Source organism: Hyperolius riggenbachi, chromosome 12 (assembly GCF_040937935.1).
Source record: "Hyperolius riggenbachi isolate aHypRig1 chromosome 12, aHypRig1.pri, whole genome shotgun sequence".
Taxonomy (NCBI): domain Eukaryota; kingdom Metazoa; phylum Chordata; class Amphibia; order Anura; family Hyperoliidae; genus Hyperolius; species Hyperolius riggenbachi.
In genome coordinates this window covers 119,454,880-119,471,503 of record NC_090657.1, presented here as the reverse complement: position 1 = coordinate 119,471,503, position 16,624 = coordinate 119,454,880, and the positions used below count along the sequence as shown (strand labels likewise).

Sequence of the window (16,624 nt, the reverse complement as noted above, 5' to 3'; positions counted from 1 at the left end):
GCCGGGTAGGTAGGTAGCCGGGTGGGTAGCTAGGTAGCCGGGTGGGTAGGTAGCCGGGTGGGTAGGTAGGTAGCCGGGTGGGTGTGTAGGTATCCGGGTGGGTGGGTTGGTAGCCGGGTGGGTGGGTAGGTAGCCGGCAGGGTGGTTAGATAGCCAGGTAGGTAGCCAGGTGGGTGGTTAGGTAGCGGGGTAGGTAGCCGGGTGGGTGGGTAGGTAGCCGGGTAGGTAGCCGGGTGGGTGTGTAGGTATCCGGGTGGGTAGGTAGCCGGGTGGGTGGGTAGGTAGCCGGGTAGGTAGGTAGCCGGCAGGGTGGTTAGGTAGCCGGCTGGGTAGCTAGGTAGCCGGGTGGGTAGGTAGGTAGCCGGGTGGGTAGGTATCCGGGGGGGTAGGTAGCCGGGTGGGTGGGTAGGTAGCCGGGTGGGTGGGTAGGTAGCCGGCAGGGTGGTTAGGTAGCCGGGTAGGTAGCTGGGTGGGTGGTTAGGTAGCGGGGTAGGTAGCCGGGTGGGTAAGGTAGCCGGGTGGGTGGTTAGGTAGCCGGGTGGGTAGGTAGGTAGCCGGGTGGGTGGTTAGGTAGCCGGGTGGGTGTGTAGGTATCCGGGTGGGTGGGTAGCCGGGTGGGTGGGTAGCCGGGTGGGTGGGTAGGTAGCCGGGTGGGTGGGTAGGTAGCCGGCAGGGTGGTTAGGTAGCCGGGTAGGTAGCCGGGTGGGTGGTTAGGTAGTGGGGTAGGTAGCCGGGTGGGTAAGGTAGCCGGGTGGGTGGTTAGGTAGCCGGGTGGGTAGGTAGGTAGCCGGGTGGGTGGTTAGGTAGCCGGGTGGGTGTGTAGGTATCCGGGTGGGTAGGTAGCCGGGTGGGTGGGTAGGTAGCCGGCAGGGTGGTTAGGTAGCCGGGTAGGTAGCCGGGTGGGTGGTTAGGTAGCGGGGTAGGTAGCCGGGTGGGTAAGGTAGCCGGGTGGGTGGTTAGGTAGCCGGGTGGGTAGGTAGGTAGCCGGGTGGGTGGTTAGGTAGCCGGGTGGGTAGGTAGGTAGCCGGGTGGGTGTGTAGGTATCCGGGTGGGTAGGTAGCCGGGTGGGTGGGTAGGTAGCCGGCAGGGTGGTTAGGTAGCCGGGTAGGTAGCCGGGTGGGTGGTTAGGTAGCGGGGTAGGTAGCCGGGTGGGTGGTTAGGTAGCCGGGTGAGTAGGTAGGTAGCCGGGTGGGTGGTTAGGTAGCCGGGTGGGTAGGTAGGTAGCCGGGTGGGTGTGTAGGTATCCGGGTGGGTGGGTGGGTAGGTAGCCGGCAGGGTGGTTAGGTAGCCGGGTGGGTAAGGTAGCCGGGTGGTTGGGTAAGGTAGCCGGGTGGGTAGCTATCCGGGTGCGGGGCCCGACTCCTATCCTCCCTCACTCACCTCAGGGCCCCCCTCCCGGTATGCGCTGCGGCCGGCGGGAGAGCAGAAAATACAGGAAATCTCCGGCCGGGGCTGCAGGCAGCAGATGCTAGAGGCAGCTGCTGCTTGGTCTCCGATATGTCTCCAAGTTGGAGACATATCGGAGACCAAGCGGCAGCTGCGCAGCCCCGGCCGGAGACTTCCTGTATTTTCCGCTCTCCCGACACATGAGGGGATGGGGGGGGGGGGGCCCAAAGTGAGGGGGGAGGACAGGAGTCGGGGGCCCCCAGGTTAAAAAAAATAAAAGGTAAAATAAAAAAAAAACCTGCAATACTTAATGGGCCCCTGAAGCAGCAGAACTTCAGGGGCCCTCGTGCGGCGGCACGGCCTGCACGGCCGTATGTCCGCCACTGCTGCTGCTGGCAGTGGTGGTGAGGATGCAGGGGCGTAGGAATAGACCCTGCAGCCCCTGCAGTTGCAGGGGGGGCCCTAGCAAGTCAGGGGCCCGGAGGAGGAAAGGCTGTCACCACCGGCGTACCTACCGGGGATGCGACTCTCTCAGCCGCAGGGGGGCCCGGCCGCCCGGGGCTGCTCTGGGGCCCGCTCACTGTCCGCGGGGGGAGCACTGCTCTGGACCCCCCAGCAAGGTGCTCAACTGGCCGCAGCGTCTAATAGACGCTGCGCCAGTTCATTCCCCGCAGCCCCGCTTCAGCAGCCTGCATAGTCTCCGGCAGGCAGAGCAGGGCTACGGCAAGATGGCCGCCGAAGAAGCCCTGCACTGGAGACTATTTGTGTCTCTAGTACAGGGCTTCGGCAGCCATCTTGCTGTAGCCCTGCACTCTGCCTGTCACTGTCAGCGCGGGAGATGTGCTGCAGGAGGACTCGGGGAGCTGCGAGCCAGATGCCGGGAGAGGAGAAGACTTCTGTCAGGTAAGTGAATTGTTTTTTTTTCACAGGTGCATTTTTTTTTCTAGTGTCTGCTGCCTACATTGTGATTTTCTGGTCACTGCTGCCCACATTGTGATTTTCAGGTGTCTGCTGCCCACATTATGATTTTCTGGTCACTGCTGCCCACATTGTGATTTTCAGGTGTCTGCTGCCCACATTACGATTTTCAGGTGTCTGCTGCCCACATTATGATTTTCTGGTGTCTGCTGCCCACATTACGATTTTCTGGTGTCTGCTGCCCACATTGCGATTTTCTGGTCACTGCTGCCCACATTACGATTTTCTGGTCACTGCTGCCCACATTGCGATTTTCTGGTGTCTGCTGCCCACATTACGATTTTCTGGTCACTGCTGCCCACATTGCGATTTTCTGGTCACTGCTGCCCACATTGCGATTTTCTGGTGTCTGCTGCCCACATTATGATTTTCTGGTGTCTGCTGCCCACATTACGATTTTCAGGTGTCTGCTGCCCACATTACGATTTTCAGGTGTCTGCTGCCCACATTACGATTTTCAGGTGTCTGCTGCCCACATTATGATTTTCTGGTGTCTGCTGCCCACATTGCGATTTTCTGGTGTCTGCTGCCCACATTACGATTTTCAGGTGTCTGCTGCCCACATTGCGATTTTCAGGTGTCTGCTGCCCACATTGCGATTTTCAGGTGTCTGCTGCCCACATTGCGATTTTCAGGTGTCTGCTGCCCACATTACGATTTTCTGGTCACTGCTGCCCACATTGCGATTTTCTGGTCACTGCTGCCCACATTGCGATTTTCAGGTGTCTGCTGCTCTCATTACGATTTTCAGGTGTCTGCTGCCCACATTACGATTTTCAGGTGTCTGCTGCCCACATTACGATTTTCTGGTGTCTGCTGCCCTCATTACGATTTTCAGGTGTCTGCTGCCCACATTACGATTTTCAGGTGTCTGCTGCCCACATTACGATTTTCTGGTGTATGCTGCCCACATTAGGATTTTCTGGTGACTGCTGCCCACATTGCGATTTTCTGGTGACTGCTGCCCACATTGCGATTTTCTGGTGACTGCTGCCCACATTGCGATTTTCTGGTGACTGCTGCCCACATTAGGATTTTCTGGTGTCTGCTGCCCACATTATGACTTTCTGGTGTCTGCTGCTCACATTACGACATTCTGGTGACTGACTGCTGCCCACATTAGGATTTTCTGGTGACTGCTGCCCACATTAGGATTTTCTGGTGACTGCTGCCCACATTACGATATTCTGGTGACTGCTGCCCACATTAGGATTTTCTGGTGACTGATGCCCACATTGCAAATTTCTGGTGACTGCTGCCCACATTGCAAATTTCTGGTGACTGCTGCCCACATGGCGATTTTCTGGTGACTGCTGCCCACATTGCGATTTTCTGGCCCACATTACGATTTTCTGGTGAACACTGCCCACGTTACGATTGTCTGGTGAATGCTGTCCACGTTACGATTTTCTGGTGAACGCTGCCCACATTACGATTTTCTGGCCCACATTACGATTTTCTGGTGAACACTGCCCAAGTTACGATTGTCTGGTGAATGCTGTCCATGTTACAATTTTCTGGTGAACTCTGCCCACATTACGATTTTCTGTCCCACATTACGATATTCTGGTGAACGCTGCCCACATTACGATTGTCTGGTGAATGCTGCCCACGTTACAATTTTCTGGTGACTGCTGCTCACGTTACTATTTTCTGGTGACTGGTGCCCACATTACGATTTTCTGGTGAACTCTGCCCACATTACGATTTTCTGGCCCACATTACGATTGTCTGGTAAAATGCTGCCCACTTTACAATTAATTTACAGTGAAACGCTGCCCCATTATGATTATTTGGCACCTATGGGGGGGCCCCATCCAAATATTCGCAGGGGGGCCCAGTGATTTCTAGTTACGCCCCTGTGAGGATGGGACACTGTGGCTGGCCTCGCTGGCAGTGCTGGCACCTAACCGCTAGCTCTGTCTCCTACCTACCCCAAGCTAAACCCCAATGCGAATGGCGGAGCCAGCCGTGCGTTCTGGTATTTATATACCAGAACACGTGACCCGCACGGCCAATCACAGCTATGGTCACAGCCAGCTAGGCTGTGTGACCATAGCTGTGGAAAAAGCATCGTCGCCGCTTATTGGCTGCCTGCAAAGGCGCCAATAAGCAAGGGGAGGAGACCGAACAGCACGGCCAAGCACCATGTGGTGCTCGGCTGTGCTTGACCCGAGCACGCCAATGTTCGGGGAATAACGAACAGTGCCGAGCACTGGTCGATCAACACTAGTTATCACCCGCCGAATTTAGCAGTTAATAGCAAAGGCCCCTTACATCCTAGCAACACCAAATTTGCAGGATATGTTAAAAAGATAGCAAATTTCACATTTGTGGCCTCGGAAGTCCTTTAAAAAAAATGTTTTTTTTAATTATTTTTATGTGCTGAGTGTGAGAAATCTGAAAAAAAAATGGTGTTGGGTCCCCCCTCTTGAGCCTCTATAACCCCTTGCCCCCCATGCAGGCTGGGATAGCCATAATGCAGAGCCCTGGCTGACTGGGGCTTTACACCTTGAGCTATACCAGAATCAGAATCAGAATCATTTATTTCGCCAAGCATGACAGGATCACACCTGGAATTGGGTTTGGCACATTACAGAGCTCAACATCTACAAGGACATGAATAATAGTGAACTAAAACAAGAGACATACATGATAATAATTTAAGAAGATACAACAGATAGTGGAGACAGGCTATGAGGGCTCGGTCCATAAGTTCCATGCGCGTCTGTGAGTCTAAGAAGGATGGGGTGGAGGTAAGACGTGGGTGGAGTACAGGAGATTGACTGCTGAAGGGAAAAAAGAGTTCCTGTGTCTCGTGGTCCTGGTGGGGATGACCCGGAATCTTCGCCCTGACCGCAGGCGACTGAAGTAGCAGTGGCCAGGATGTGAGGGGTCCATGGCTATCTTCAGCGCCCTCGTGTGTAGTCTCGAGTTGTAGAGTAGATCAAGTGGAGGGAGGGGTTTCCGATGATTCTCTCTGCTGATCTAATGACCCTCTGGAGTTTTTGTCTGTCGCTGGCGGAGGAACCAGTGTGCCAGACCAGGATGGAAGAGCAACCCACATGGTCCATGGTATGGGTGGGCTCCAAAGGGGGAGGGGCGGCCAAGCCTTCCCCTCCCCCCCCCCCCCAGAGCCCTTGTCCAATCCATGGACAAGGGGCTCTTCCCCACCTCCGGGGCCCCAGGAGAAGGTGGGGGCGATGACTCCCTGGGGGGGGGGGTTCATGGTGGCATCTGGGAGTCCCCTTTAAGAAGGGGACCCCAGATGCCCACCCCTCTCCCAGGAGAAATGAGTATATTTATTCCATTTGTATATTTGTATATTTATTCCATTTAACCCACAAAGGGTTAAATGGAATAAAAACACAACCACAAGAAAAGTATTTTATTATTCTAAATTAACCATAAATACTTACCTGTACCTTTAAAAAAAAATTCACACGCCAATATCCTCGGTAAACGATCCAACGAATACAATCTTCAATTAAGTTGATTGGAGAACTGCGACACCCCCTACATAGCAGAGAATGCGTCCTTTGGGACACAAGGCTGCCAGCTCCCGCTGTCTCTCCCCACTGGCCTTCACCTGTCACCCTCTCCTAGGCTGGCACTTGGTGCACCCATGGGTGCACCGGGTGCCAGCCTAGGTGAGGGTGACAGGTGAAGGCTGGTGGGGAGAGACAGTGGGAGCCGGAAGCTATACGTCCTGCTCAGGACGCATTCTAAGCTATACTAACGGTTCATGAATCATCCGGTTCTTTTTAATGAATCTGTTCTTTTTTTTAATGAATCAACTCTTGTTTCTTTGAAACTTTAAAATCGATTTTCTCAAAAAGTATTAGATCTTTTTGTAAAAAAAAATTTCCTCTTGTAGTCACTGCCCCCCTCTACATGCCCTGCAAATTTAGTGTTTTTACTATGTAAGGGGACTTTGCTTTTAATCGCTAAAGTCGGCGGGCATGAAAGTATATGGGCGAAACAAACTTTTCTTGAAAAAAGTTCCTGGTTCACTGCTAACGCGAACCACCGAAGTTCGCCTGGAACCGTTATGGGCCATCTCTAATGGCAATCCTATTGTTGCCTTTTATACCTAAACTATGGGATGAAATCAAGATGAGGGGTCACGCCCCCTCCTTACCCTCCTGGCGACACCACAGCCAGCGGAACATGGAACAACATTGTTGCATCTCTGGGTCCTGGCCAGACTGCGGCAGAGGGTTACGATCATGGGCAGGCCACTACACGCTGATTTTAAAGAAACCTAAATGTAAGTGCAATTTTATATTGCGTATCCTCATTAAAAAATTTAATGCACTATTGGAGCGCTTCTTTTTTCTTTTTTTTTTCTCCAGCGGGACTACAAATACCAAGCAGGCAGCAACTGTCTGTGAGCTGTATCTATGCAGTGTCACCCACAAAAGAGAGCTATGCTTTAGTAAGTTAAATCACACAAATAGTGTGGGAAGAAATGCACTGTTCTGATACAGTGTGGCAGCAAGCAAGGGCCAGCTGCGACAGGGCTGTATCTATGCGTTACACACAAAAAAAAACCAACACATTAGAAGAACATTAGCCCTCAAAAGAGCTGTTTTGGGGTGCTTTCAGCAACAAATTTCAGCGAGGAGCAAGCTAACAAGAGCCTAACTAACGCTTTTCCTATCTCTCCAGCACCCTCTCCCTTCCTCTCACTACAGAAGCATCAGCAGAGTGAGAACATGGCCGACACTGTGGCAGTTTTATAAGGGGGGCAGGGGTCCAGGAGGAAGTGCAGTCTGATTGGCTGCCATGTGTCTGCTAACTGTACAATAATACAATACAATACAATAACATTTCTATAGCGCTTTTCTTCCATAGGACTCAAAGCGCTTAGGCTCTCTCAGATTCAGTAATTGGTAGTAGGATGAATATTCACACAACAAAAGTTCTATTTCTGAAAATGCCAAACTGAACAGGTGGGTTTTTTAGTCTGGATTTAAACCCGTCCAGGGATGGAGCTGTCCTGATCTGTTGAGGTAAGGAGTTCCAAAACGTAGGGGCAGCATGACAGAAGGCTCTGGGACCAAAAGATTCCAAGTGGACTCTGGGGATGACTAGATTATTAGAACCTGTGGATCTGAGAATGCGGGGATTGCTACGTAGCTGCAACATATCTTTCATGTATCCAGGGCCCAGATTATTCAGGGATTTAAATGTCAGTAGGCCGATCTTGAATAGGACTCTCCATTCTATATGTAGCCAGTGAAGGGAGTGCAGGACTGGCGTTATGTGGCAGTGACAGGGTTGGTTGGTTAGCAGTCTGGCAGCAGTATTCTGTATCAGCTGTAGGCGGTGCAAGACCTTTTTTGGAAGGCCAGTGTAGAGAGCATTACAGTAGTCCAGTCGGGATGTGATGAAGGCATGGACTAAGGTTGGCAGATCTTCTGGGGGGATGAGGTGCGTGATTTTTGCAATGTTCTTCAGGTGAAAATAGGATGATTTCACCACGGCGGAGATTTGAGTTCTGAAGTTTAACTCTCTCATGCTCTGCCCTCCAATCAGAAGGACTTCAGTTTTGTCTGCATTTAGTTTCAGCCAGTTGTCATTCATCCATTGCCGTAGTTCACATAAGCAGGAGTTTATAGTTAGAGTTGGGTCTGTCACACCAGGCTTGAAGGAAAGATATAGTTGGGTGTCGTCTGCATAGCAGTAGTATGTCAGGCCATGTTTTTGGATTAGTTTTCCAAGCGGTAACATGTAAATTGTGAAAAGCAGGGGAGAGAGGATTGAGCCCTGGGGCACCCCATACTTAAGTGATACAGGGGTGGACAGGAAGGGCCCCATAGACACTTTGTGGGTTCTGCAACTCAAGAAGGATTGGAACCACTGAAGAACTATGCCATCAATGCCGCAGTATTCCTGTAGCCTGTTTATCAAGATGTCATGGTTAACTGTATCAAAGGCTGCAGAAAGGTCTAGCAGAATGAGGATCGAGCACTCTCCTCTGTCTCTTGCCATGAGCAGGTGGTTGCATATTTGGATGAGGGCAGTTTCAGTGCTGTGGTGTTTTCTGAAGCCAGGCTGGAATGGGTCATAACTTGTTTTGTAGGATTTTGGCTTCTAGCTGTAGGTAAACAGCTTTTTCAATTAGCTTGCCCAGAAAGGGGAGGTTAGAGACAGGTCTGTAGATGGTCATTGCATCTGGGTCCAGGGAGGGTATTTTGAGGAGAGGCCTGATGATTGCTTCCTTCAGTAAAGCAGGAAATATCCCTGATTGTAAGGAACAGTTAACAATTTTGAGGAATACCGGTACGAACAGGTCGGGGCAGTTCAACATGAACTTTGTTGGGCCAGGATCCAGGTCACAGGTAGTTAGGCGGAGGTGACGGAGGATGCTTGATGTGACTTCTTCATCAATTTCTTTGAAGTTTGACCAAGGGGTTACGTTGTCTCTGCTAATGGTCTTCGGCGCTATATTAGGCTCAGATGCTGTAAGTTGGATGGCGGACCTTATAGCGGAGACTTTGTCTGTGAAAAAATGGGCGAATTGGTCACAGCGGTTCTTTGAAGACTCGATATTACGTTTTTGACATGCCGGGTTGCAGAATTTTTCCACTGTGTGGAACAGTTGGGCTGGTTTGTTAACTGCATTTGCAATCTCTTGATGATTTTTTCCCCGTGATTACCTCTTGGTAGTTCTTCAAGTGGAGGATTAAGGCATGTTTGTCTTCTGAGGACTGAGATTTGCGCCACAGTCTCTCTCAAGTTTTCGGCCTTGTCTTTTCAGCTCTTTTATGGCGTTATCAAACTACTGTGCATGATGGTGTGGAATAAGATATTTGGTGCACAGAGGAGCAATGGTCTCAAAGGTGGAGGACACACATTAGTTGTATTTAAAGAGACACTGAAGCGAAAAAAAAATGATGATATTATGATTTGTATGTGTAGTACAGCTAAGAAAAAAAACATTAAGATCAGATACATCAGTGTAATTGTTTCCAGTACAGGAAGAGTTGAGAAACTCCAGTTGTTATCTCTATGCAAAAAAGCTATTAAGCTCTCCTAACTTAAGGGGCCCATACACTCAGCCGATTTTCTGGCCGACCGATCGATCCCGATCTATCGATCGATTGATCGTTTGCAAATCGGTTGGCCAATCGACCGATCGATGGCCGATTTCGATCGATTTCGATAGATTTCCATCGAACTGGCAGGGTGGAAAATTTAGGTCGATCTGATGAGATTGCTTATCAGTTTGCATTGGCCTTAATGGAAATCTGATGGCAAAAAAATGCCATCAGATTGAATTTCAATAGATTTCAAACTGAAATCTATTGGAATTCTATCCTGGTAAAAAATTTTCTAAAAACGCATCAGATAGATCATCAGATGCATTTCTTATCTATCTGCTGCCAATCTGACGAGTGTATGGGCACCTTTAGTCGTGGAGAGGGCTGTTATCTGACTTTTATTATCTCAACTGTAATTGAACTGTTTACTTTTCCTCTGCTAGAGGAGAGTTCATTACTTCACAGACTGCTCTGAAAGACTCATTTTGAATGCTGAGTGTTGTGTAATCTGCACATATTATAGAATAATGCAATGTTAGAAAAACACTATATACCTGAAAATAAAAATATGAGAATATTTTCTTTGCTGCTAATCTTCTATTAATTATTTATAGTACACAACCAATTCATTATATCATATATTTTTTTTCGCTTCAGTGTCTCTTTAAACACCAGAGTATCAGGGTCCAAGCTGGAGTCAGTCAATTCATCAAAGCTAAGGTTTGTAACGATTGTGGAATTCTCTCCGTGATCAGCGCACAGGACGTGCGCTGACACTGCGGAAATCCTCCACAAGCGTATAATTTGAGGGAACCCAGCAAAAGATGCAACGCACCTGTACAGGGAAATTCCTGTCGGCAGGTGGAGCTGTGGAGTGCAGAGGAACAGCTCCTCTGCCCTGCCACAGACACCAGACAGGAATTGTACGAAGGGAAGAAACGCAGGGCAAGATAGCCCTGAAAGAGAGAGATCAAAGCGACAGAGGGTATGTGTGTCCACCAATCTAGTCGCCACCCTGCGACGATGAACACACAACCATAAAGACCAGGTGAGAAGGCAACCCCCGGAGATGGCGATTGCTAACAGCGACACAAGACCGAATAAGCACAGATGAGGAATGTATGTATGTCCACCAATCTAGCCGCCAACCTGCGATGGTGCACATACAACAGCAGAAACTAAGTGAGAACGCAATCGCAAGAGAAGCGATTGTGAAAGAGAATGAGCATAGAGACAGAATGTATGTATGTGCCCCAATCTAGTCGCCAACCCGTGACGGTGCACACACAACAGCAGAAACGAAGTAGGAACGCAATCGCGAGAGAGGCGATTGCCAGAGGTGACACAAGGCTTAAGCAAGACAGGGCATGAGAGTAGCAAAGGCACAGCAATAATACAATGAGAAGATAAGGAAAATAACAAACGCTAACTAAACGCGAACACCGCACTCATTCGCAACAGCGAACGCATTTACTGCGCGGTCTTCGCGTGTTAAGCACAACAGAGACAAGCAAGCCTAACTAACCACCGACAGACAAACATGAAACAGAGGACGCGAGCGCTTGCTTAACGGTTACCTCACCGAGCCTCCAGCAAGCGTTCGTATCAGACAAGACAGATACACGAAAACAGGAATAAGTGAGAGATACGATCCACTGCTCTTTCCGCCAGAGCGAGTGCTGTGGTGATATATTGGGGTGCTTATGATGTAAGGATAACAGGAACATATTCTTTCATTTTTCTGCCTGTGTTCCATGGAGGGAGCTGTTGCCTTTGATTGCTTGGGGCAAGGAAGTGGGTATTGTCTTGACCATATGAAGTTCTTTGAGTTTCTGCTAATGGGATTATCTGCCTGGCTTTTTGAACTCAGGAGACGGCCCATTGTCTCAATACACAAAGCAAGCCTAGTCAGGAAAAGACTAACACATGTCAACTTGTGGTGAAGAAACGCAAACATACCCTGTAAATTACATCTACTGGAAGGGGGTTGGAAATCTCTGCAGACTTTAAAAACAGGAGACAGGAAAAAGCCTTAGTCAAGTTTTCACCTGGAGTTGAAAGACTCACTTAACAATCTCTTGATGTATAGACATTGTAACCTGGGGAAATTGGGCTAAGGAAGTCTTTTGTTGGGTGTGGGTACTATAGTGGATGTTGGATCTCTGGAAAAGGAATTGCTTTGAAATCTGTAAGTGTCAACAGGATATTTGTTGTTCTCAAGATTATGACAAGCGTTCGGTGATGTCACAAATGGGGAAAGTGCATTAGTTCCTGAGGGCTGGACATTAAATGCCCCAGGGGACACTTCGGACTATTTAAGCTGGCCCAGGACAGCCACCGGTATTTGCTCTTGGAGATAGCGCATAGCTAGAGTTGATCTCGACTTCTGGTCGAACAAGCGGCATGCTCCTGCCGACAACGTTGAGACCTTCAAGTTGGTAACGTTTTTAATCCCCATTTTTATTTTTACGCAAGTATCCGTGTGTATCTTTGTAACTTTTATCTTGTAACTATTTTTACTTTGTTTTTTGTAATCTTTTGTATATATTAAGTTCTGCATTGTTCTATGTTTTTCTGGAATAATAAATTATTATTTAATAAGCTTGACTTCTGCCGTACTAAACTAACACTCATAGCCTAAAGGAGACTCCAGTGTAGCTGTGTATAAGTCCGTGCCTAGTTGTATGTTTGAGCAACACTACCATATGAAATTGTAATTGCATTGTGTGTGTGGGGGCGTTTGTCATACGTTGGCCTAAAGCGCGCAGCTGACCCAACGTACGAAACGCCAGTGCAAGTAGCTAACAGTATCGTTCGGAACGACTGTTAGTGGTTGTGCTGCACGACAGTGTAACTTGCATTACAAGTCAGTGTCTGATTGTGCTGTGTTACTGTACAACTGTACTGTGTGTGTGGGTGCGTGGCGTTCTCGTATTCGGCCTAAGCGCAAAGCTGACCCAAATACGAAATGCGGAGTGCGCGCTGAGGACTCGACAGCAGAGTGGAAGTGTCTAGCGAACCGCTAGTGGTGGCAGTGAGAGGTGTTCTGAGGGGTCCCAGCCTTGTTTTAGCCTGACTAAGGCTGCTTCCCCTCTCAGTCTGGTCAAACCCGCAGTCGGGAACCGTATACGCAGGCGTGCCGCGGGCCGGTTCTTGACATAATTGGCTGGCAGTGGTGGGAACGTTTAGTACATTAGTACGCAGTTTAGCTTGCTGTTCTGAGTACTAAAGGCTGGAAGCTTGCTAGAAGCAACTAGCCTACAGAAGTCTACTCAGTGCAGAATCTATATACGTTTTTTTTGTTCAAAGATACACACTTGGTGTTTGCTTTCCCTTCCCCCCCCCTTTTTTTTATTTTTTTTGCAACACGATGGCTCAGAAAGCATCCAGCTATGCAAGGCAAAACAAGGAGATACTACTCAACCTGTGTGAGCACAAAGGCATCGAGATGGTGAGCGGCCAGACTAAGGAGCAGTTCGTTCGTGCGCTCGAGGAGTATGATGAGGCAGAGCAAGCCCGTGCTTCAACGTCAGCGGATGCAGCTCACGACACGCCAGAGGAGGCATCGCTCCAGCCACAGAATGCGAGTGGAGACGATGTCCTGGATGATCCACCGAACACGGAGATGACATCTCTGGAAGCTGATCTACAGCTACTGAACTCGGCTGATCCTGAACTGCGCCTAAAGCTGATCCTACTGCACCGACAGGCAGAGAAAGAACAAGCGGCACAGCGACTCCAGGCCGAGAGGGAACAAGCTGCACAGCGACACCAGCTGGAGCTGGCTAAACTTCAGCAGCAGAACCGGTCTGCTGGACCCACAGAACGCGAAGGTGAGCGAGTCCACAGAATCCCCCTGGATAAGTTCCCCGCTATGGACAAGGACTCTGACATAGACACTTTCCTACAGGGGTTTGAAAGGACTTGTCGGCAGTATGGGGTGCCCCGTGAGCAGTGGGCAAGATACCTCATACCAGGGCTGAGAGGCAAGGCCCTGGAGGCGTTTGTGAGTCTCCCCCAGGAGGAAGAAACAGACTTTGAGGCAATTAAGAAAGCCATCATTGCACGATACCACCTCACGCCAGAGGTGTATCGAAAACGTTTCAGGACAGTGCAGCGAGGTCCTAATGACAGTTACCTGGATCACGCGTGCAACCTGCGCACTGCCTTCCAGCAGTGGGTAAAAGGACTGGCGGTTGAGACCTTTGATGCCCTGCAGGAACTGATAATAAAAGACCAGTTCCTCCACACTTGTCCTGTTGAGGTCCGGCAGGTTGTACGGGACCGAGAGCCGAAGACCGTGGATAAGGCTGCGAAAGTCGCTGATGCCTACACGTCCAATCGAGCATCTGATTTTCGGAGGACTACGGCACCCAGCTGGAAGGGAGAAAAGACTGCGAGACCTTCTCCTCTGAGCACTGAGCATTGAGAATTACATGTTCTGGGGGGTGTGGGAGGTCCCGGAGCGAATCTCGTCCTATGGAAAAGGTTCATCGACGATGCATTTTTCGTGTGGAAGGGTAGTGAGCAGAGCCTTGCTGCCTTTATATCATGGATAAATAATAATGATTTTAATCTAAAATTCACATGTGAATATAGTAGGAAAGAGGTGAACTTTTTGGATTTGACAATTTTTATTAGGAATGATGAGATTCATACGAAAACATTTTTTAAAGCTGTAGATATGAACAGTTATATATTTTTAGAAAGTTGTCATCTTCTGTGCTGGCTTAGCAATGTACCAAAAGACCAATATATAAGACTGCGGAGGAATTGTACTGAGTATATACATTATAATGAGCAGTCTGATATTATACAGGGCCGCTTCCTTGAGAGGAATTATAATAAAGAAGAGCTTGAAAAGATAAGGGATGAAGTGGGGGAAATGAATAGAGCCCAGCTGCTGGAACCAAGAGTAAAAGAATCTTCAGATTTTCCAGTTTGCATAAGTTTGCAATATACACAACAGACAAACAATGTGAGGAGAATAATAAATAAATATTGGCATGTCTTACAGAATGACAAAACTTTAACTGCCATACTGCTTGAGAAACCAAAAGTTATTTTTAAGAATGCCCCAAATCTTAAGAGTATTATAGCCCCCACGATTCCTATTAAAAATGTCCTCATGGGAAAAGATGGCAGTTTCAAAAGGTGCTCATTTTGTGTGCCATGCAGGAGTACTCAGAAAATATTACCAATTACTACGTTTAGATCTACTGTGACAGGAGAGACATATGAAATTAGAGGAAACATGAATTGCAATAGTAGAGGAGTAATATATGTTGTGGAATGTGGATGTTTGAAACAGTATGTGGGTAGAACAAAGCGAATGCTATGTGAAGGAATTTCTGAGCATACAAAAAATATGAGCAAGGGAAGTGACAAATATCCACTAAGCAAACACTGCAGGGAATGCAAAAGTGGACGTTTGAACTTGATCAAGTTTTATGCAATTGAACATGTGCAGCACAACTGGAGAGGTGGAGATTATATTAAAGAAATGTCTCGCAGAGAGTCTTACTGGATCTTTACATTAAATTCCCTTGCACCAAAGGGGTTAAACCAGGATATTGAACTTTTTGCTTTTAATTAATGTCAATTAATGCTGAATTGAATGGAGGAGGGAGGAGTCACCAGCCCCTAGCAGACATCATAAGAGCAGATCAGTATAGCCAGTCACGATGCTCTGAGGAAGAGAGGTGAATCCTCTCGAAACATGTCAGCGTGATTGGATACAGTGTATGTGACGTCACGATACCATCACTTCTGGACTACGGGGCTGGTTACAGTGTCCGCTGAATACAACATCCGGATCCCGGCATCGAGTGAGAGCTGACGGCCGCAGCTGCTCATTCCCAGGAGTGCAAGTCCGACTCTTCCTTTAACGGACTGTTCAGCTATACTGGATATACCTACCAAGTAACAGGACTCATTAGAAGCTGCCAAAGTCTGATAAAAATCGTTACCACTACTCATAACAGGAGTCGTGAGTATGCAGCCTTATTGCAATGCTGTGTTATGCTTTACATCACTAAGAGGATAATATATACCACTGGCATTGATCCAGAGAATTTATTGTTTTATTGTGGAACTTTTTATTGGAATTTTTATTGGATCCTTAATCTGCCACTGAAGTGTTTGCTCGCATATTTTTGCATCCTCAAACTGCCGCTCTGAACCATCAGGCTCATTAGCAGGATCCCGCAGGACTTTTCAGTGTGAGAGGTGTGTAAGGTCTCTGCATACCTGCAGATTTGTCTGGATGTGAGTGACAGTGTGGTTGCGATTTTAGTGGAGCTACTCGTGTGTGGTATGATTTTTATTGTTATTTAATTGATGGTATTAAATTGATTTTGAGTGCGCAGGAGTAATACTGTGTTTTTTAGGTAAATTAACTGGCTTTCCCCTAATTTGGCTGAAGATTATGATGGTAGGGACTAGATTGTGAGCCCCTCTGAGGGACAGTGACAAGACAATATACTCTGTACTTCGCTGCATAATATGTCAGGGCTATATAAATATATAGATAAATAATGGCAAATATATAAAGTGCTCACCTCTCCAATCATTCCATTCCACACTCCTCGCACAAGCTTCCCATGCTTGCCATTGGTCACCAGGTAAAGATCATATGAGAACTTAACTGTATGAGCCAGTTTTTTCAAGATGTCAATACAGAACCCTTTACAGCACAACTTGGAGTAGGGCTCCCCTGAACTGCTGTGGAATAATGAAAATACTTTGGGTGTGAATGTGAAGAACAACTTTAATAAATAAAATGTTAAGCATTAAAGTGTCACTGAACATTGCCTGCAAAAAGTTTTCCTTAAAAGTAATATATAAAACAACTTTCATTTGATCTGATCCTACCGAAAAAAGTGTATTTAAAAAAGATTTTGAATTCTTTGTTGCTCAAACCTGCTCCATTTCCTAGCTGTATCATCTTACACCATTTACCTCAAAGTGAAGTTACTCTGCTTGCGACAAGGCACAGTATTCCGTACACAGTCTCCCGTCATTGGATCTGTACTCTCAACAATGACAAATGGCCTCTCTTCTAAGGTGGCTACTGTTAGATGTTGGGTGTCAGTCACAGGCTGTTGACCACTGCCATACCGCGGCCATACAGGATACTTCATTCTTATTACACCATGATCCCACCTGCCAACCTAGGCAAATAAAGAAATCACATTAACTGAGGAGATATG

The 16,624-nt window shown here is 48.1% G+C and overlaps 1 protein-coding gene across 1 annotated transcript in view; it reads right to left on the bottom strand.

The window, feature by feature from the left end:
- Window positions 1–16,624, bottom strand: part of GRIN2C (glutamate ionotropic receptor NMDA type subunit 2C) — a 1,474,164-nt gene that overhangs the window by 1,143,248 nt on the left and 314,292 nt on the right. Inside the window, exons 5-6 of the mRNA XM_068262140.1 lie at window positions 16,374–16,585; window positions 15,974–16,136 (exon numbers count right to left, since the gene is read on the bottom strand). Coding sequence (XP_068118241.1) covers window positions 15,974–16,136; window positions 16,374–16,585 — 375 coding nt within the window. The remainder of the gene's footprint in view (window positions 1–15,973; window positions 16,137–16,373; window positions 16,586–16,624) is intronic.